This window comes from Salpingoeca rosetta, assembly GCF_000188695.1.
Source record: "Salpingoeca rosetta unplaced genomic scaffold supercont1.4, whole genome shotgun sequence".
Lineage (NCBI taxonomy): Eukaryota > Choanoflagellata > Craspedida > Salpingoecidae > Salpingoeca > Salpingoeca rosetta.
This window is the reverse complement of record NW_004754930.1, coordinates 894,773-899,772: the sequence shown is the minus strand read 5'-3', so window position 1 is coordinate 899,772 and position 5,000 is coordinate 894,773. Positions and strand designations below refer to the sequence as shown.

Below are 5,000 nucleotides of genomic sequence, written 5' to 3'. Positions count from 1 at the left end.
CCCACGCGGGCTGCTGCTGCTGCGGCCGCCACCGGCGCTGAACAGCGGCGACGACGGCGACACACCGCTGCTGCTGCCGCCACCATGGCTGGCGTGTCTGTGCTGCTCATCTTGGGCACTGTGGAAGCCGCCATCGTGATCGCCCTGTGCACACTCCCCTCGCTGCTGCATGTCCTCCGACGCCGCCGAGCTCGACAGGCGGCGAACGCACGTGGCATGGAGGCTGCTCCGGGTGCTGCTGGTGGCAATGTCAGCCGTTACGGGCAGCGAGTGGTTGCTGCTTGCGCTGCTGTGGCGCTGGCTCACGCTGTCAGGACGCGTGCCGGGCCATGATGCAATCGACACGGGCGACTGGCACTCGACTGCCACAGACCCGTCATCATCATCATCACCAACGACGTTGTCACCAACAACGTCATCATCGTCATCCACAACAGAGTGCTCCTCCACCACGCCGGAGAGGCGGTGTGTGTATCCGCGAGGGGAGGTGTGGTCATCCATGTCCGGCACAATTGTGGTGTCAGCGTCACTCTCCATCTCAATGGCAACGGACTTGGGGTCCACAACAAGCTCGGACAAACACGACGACGAAAAGCGCTCGAGCATCGACACGTCTGCGCTCTGCGTCACATCCGCGCTCTGGCTCTCCACCTCCAGCAGCAACGAGTCTTGGAATGCCTTTGTCCAGATGGCTCGCGCCTCCAACGACGAGAGTGATGGCATGTATGCCACCTCATCCTCGTCCTCGGTGCTGCTGCTGCTGCTGCTGGTGGTGGTGGTGGTGTGTTCGCTGCCACTGCCATTGTCGTTGGTGGTGGTGGTGGTGGTGGTGGTAGTGGTGGTGGTGCATCCGTTGTTCTGCAACACATCCACCTCAAACGCATCGCTCTCCCCCGGCTTCTTCTGCTTCTGCTGCTTCTGCTGCTTGCTTTCCTGCGTTTGTTTCTGCTGCTCCTCGCCGTGGTGGGTGCATGTTGCCGTGGCGGAGACAGCGCCGGCCTTTTCGCAGTACACGTCGGCCTCAGCGCTCAGCTCCTGATGTTGAAGAGCAGCGTCAAGGACAAACAAGGGTACGTACAATTAGTCATGGAAACACGTGAGTGCGTGTGTGTGTGTGTGTGTGTGTGTGTGTGTGTGTGTGTGTGTGCATGTGGAAGGACATCGTGAACGAAAAAGCAGACACAAGTGTTGATCACACGTGCAAACGTCACATCAACGCAACGCGCACGTGCATGGAACGGACCTGCAAAAGGTGTGTGTTTTCGCTGGAGAGGCGCGTGTTTTCGTCTGCCAGGCGCTGCAGCATGTTGCGCAATGTCTCTGTATCGTCAACGGTCGCCAGCAGCGCATGCGGATGGTGCGGACTGAGGGCCCGGTCGTCCAGTGGCGGCTCCTGACGATGTTGAAGTTGACAGGAAATCAATGTTCACGCACATGCATCGTTTGCACATCACATATATGGCGGGTGAGACTTGATATGATGAATGTGTCCAATGACATAACGTAATGCGGCCATCTGCGGTCTCGTCATGACCTTGAATCACTCACTCACTCACCCACTCACTCATTCAACTCACACGCACGCATGCATGCACGCGCGCGTGTGTGCAAACGACTGCAGACTCAGCCATGTGATGCTGTCCTCACACACCTGCTGCGCGCGATCTTCCAGCACGCCGAGCGCCGTCTCTTCCTGCAGCAGAAAGTCTAGCAGCGCCGCCTGTGTCTGCTTCAGATGCAGGTGCTGTTGTGATGCACGAGCCATCGTGATCAGGGGGATGAGGTGACGTGAGATGAAATGAGGTGAGATGAAGTGAAGACGAAGGTAGGATGCAGACGCTCTTGCTTTGAGAGATGCTTGTTAGGGCGTGTGCAGCAACAACAACAGCAACACACGAAGCAAACCATCTGCGGTGGACGATAACAATGCATACACATGCCGGAACAGCAGAAACACGCACACACACACGCCAAGCACACCAATTATTGCCCAATGACAGCGCAGCGTGCCCACCTCGAGAGCAAGCGTCGCGTATGTGTCCTTGAGCGCGCGTGCGAGCTGCGGCTCCAGCGGTGGCGGTGCACATCCGGGCGTGCGCTGCTGCAGTCGCTGGTAGCACTGGCGGTCGGTGGCAAGACGCGCCTCAATCTCAGCCATCTGCTCGCGCTGGGCAGGCGGGTACTCCTCATGGCGCGCGGCAAACACCGCCATCTCGGCCTCGTGTGACAGCAGCGCCTGCAGTGGTGGTGGTGGCGTGAGAAGATGTGCTTGTCAAAAGAAAGGGAGTAATTCGACGTCACACACACACACATTACACACAGTGGGGATGCAATTAGGGCACCTTTTCGAGGGCTATGATGTCGTGGCTGAGGCGAGCAAGAAGGTTCATGGCGTGCTCGTTGCGTGCAAGCACGTCTGCTGACGGCATGGGGTGCAAGGGCCCGTGTATCTGCTGCGATCCCCGACGTCGGGCCCGCCGCCCCCTGCACGATGACGATGAGGTGGTGGTAGTCGTGGTGTCGAGTGGTTGTGGTGGTGGTGGTGATAGGGAGGGAAAGGATTGTGTGAGGTACCATGCCGTAGCTCATGTGGCACGCGGCGTGTGTGATGTAAGCGCTGGAACAACAGGACACATGCATGCATCGACACATCAAAGCACGCACACACACTGAGGAGAGGAGCAGACCTTCCGCTTCTGCGGCGGTTGAAGAATGAGCAGTCGACAAGATCAACATCGGGGAAGAGCGAGTCCGCATGCTCAACAAGCACCGTCATCACATTCTGTCGGGGCGACGGCCGGGGGGGGGGGAAGGCAAGCCGTGTGTATGGTGTGGGGTCGGTGGTGAGTGTTGGCGTGAGTGCGGTGCAGGCTGAATATGAGCGTTGTGAATCCCGCGCGGAAGCATAATCAACAACACGAAAGCAGCAACACGAAAGCAGCAACGCGCAAGCAGCAGCAACAACACGAAAGCAGCAACAACACAAACAGCAACAACACAAACAGCAACAACACGAAAGCAGCAACAACACAAACAGCAACAACACAAACAGCAACGCGCAAACAGCAACAACACAAACAGCAAATCCCTTTGCGGGCAATCCACAAAAGCCAGCACACAAGCGGACCTTTGTGAGGCTGATGGTTGGAGCAAAGACGATGTAGACGTTGTCAAACGACATGCAGTTGCTGTCGGCGTGTGCCACAATCTGGGCGAGATGCTTGAAGAGCCATCCAAGGGCAAGGTAGTTGCAACGTGGCAGCTGGAACAGCAGTCGCTTCACGCGCTCCACCACATCCGCAGGCGTTGCAGCCGCCTCAGCCCGCACAGCTGTCGAGAGCACACGCACACACACACACACACACACACACACACACACACACACACACACAACAGCACACACGCACGCGCACACACACACACAACAGCACACACACACAAACACACACAACAGCACACACGCACGCACATGTATTGACAACGCATTGCGCGTGAGACAGAAGCATCAAAAGCAACTGTAAGCCCAAACGCATGCACACAAGTACGGCCATACGCATACGAAGCACACTGTCGCGTGTACATGTGCGTGTACCTTGTTTAAAGTCGTCCTGCAGCTGTTCCGTGAGGATGCACTCTGGAAGGGAGCGGAGATAGAGTTTGAGCAGGCTCGCAGTCGTGTTGACGTCGTTGTGCGCCGCCCCCTGGCTGAAGAACGCCGGCAGATCAACGTCCCCATCTGATATTGCGTGCGTGTGTGTGTTGTGAGCGCAGAACAAGATGCTCGATAGTCGTTTACACGTGCCTCATGTTGGCTGGCACATATTGGCAGCAGTCACGTTATGCTGAACACGATCAGCAACCGTACCTTGCTCGAACGCTGCCTTGAGCTTCTCCACCTGGGCGTGCGACGCCGGCTTTCGATAGATGCCCTCCTGCGTCAGCCCTGGTGGTCCCATTCACGGCGAGTGAGGTGACAGTAATGTTCGACAAGGTGATATCACCTACACGCCCACACACACACACACACACACACACACTCTCTCTCTCTCTCTCTCTCTCTCTCTCTCTCTCTCTCTCTCTCTCTCTCTCTCTCTCTCTCTCTCTCTCTCTCTCACACACACACACACACACACCACACAGCACACACACACACACACACCACACAGCACACAGCACACCACACACCACACACCACACAGTTCACACCACACACCACACACCACACACAGAGCACACAAAGTGCACCTCTGTGCTGGACGTAGAGGAGGCAGCGGCGAAAGACGGCGGGGAGGGGGATGCAGTCTTGCAGAGACGAGCGCTCCACAGCAACAGCGAGCGGCTCCCCAAACACCCGATACGCTTGCTGTCATGGCGGATGGCAACGTGGCAACGGATGCATGGTGAGGGAGGGAGAACGAATGAACTCAAGCAGCCAGGGTCAACATGACACCATTGAATTTGTGGAAGCTCAGGCAGTCACTGTCGCACCCACACGTAGTCGTGCACACACACACACACACACACATGTACAGGCTGTCTCTCTTGCGCTACGGACCTTACTGCCGCCAAAATGGCGCATAATGCGTTCCCTGATGGACAGCCGCTTTGGGCTCTTGTTCGAGCTGTTGTTATGACCAGCCCAAGAAGGCAGTGGAGTAAGTGTGTGTGTGCGTGTGTGTGTGTGTGTGTGTGTGTGTGTGTGTGTGTGTGTGTGTGTGTGTGTGTGTGTGTGTGTGTGTGTGTGTGTGTGTGCGTGTGTGTGAGTGTGAGAGAGCCCGAGAGTGTATCATGGCGTGTTGAGTCGCGTCCGTCAAGTATTATCGTTCCCACAACCGACTCTGGGACGATCTGCTACTTGGGCTTCAATCAGAGAGACGGATCAGGTGGTTTTATTTAGAACCATAAGGTGTTGACTCAACCTAACACGAGAAGAGAGAAGTATTTCTTTAGAATGTTAGAGAGAACAAAGCAGGATAGCTGAGACATGCTTTGTTCTTTTC

At 56.6% G+C, this 5,000-nt stretch overlaps 1 protein-coding gene across 1 annotated transcript in view; it reads right to left on the bottom strand.

The window, feature by feature from the left end:
* PTSG_01268 (uncharacterized protein) overlaps positions 1–5,000 on the bottom strand; it is a 7,151-nt gene that overhangs the window by 1,012 nt on the left and 1,139 nt on the right. Inside the window, exons 3-13 of the mRNA XM_004997182.1 lie at positions 4,556–4,622; positions 4,246–4,363; positions 3,866–3,943; positions 3,593–3,736; positions 3,128–3,330; positions 2,688–2,782; positions 2,343–2,484; positions 2,015–2,236; positions 1,652–1,744; positions 1,244–1,393; positions 1–1,035 (exon numbers count right to left, since the gene is read on the bottom strand). The exon at positions 1–1,035 is cut by the window's left edge and continues 1,012 nt beyond it. Of these exons, the coding sequence (XP_004997239.1) occupies positions 1–1,035; positions 1,244–1,393; positions 1,652–1,744; positions 2,015–2,236; positions 2,343–2,484; positions 2,688–2,782; positions 3,128–3,330; positions 3,593–3,736; positions 3,866–3,943; positions 4,246–4,363; positions 4,556–4,622 (2,347 nt within the window). The remainder of the gene's footprint in view (positions 1,036–1,243; positions 1,394–1,651; positions 1,745–2,014; positions 2,237–2,342; positions 2,485–2,687; positions 2,783–3,127; positions 3,331–3,592; positions 3,737–3,865; positions 3,944–4,245; positions 4,364–4,555; positions 4,623–5,000) is intronic.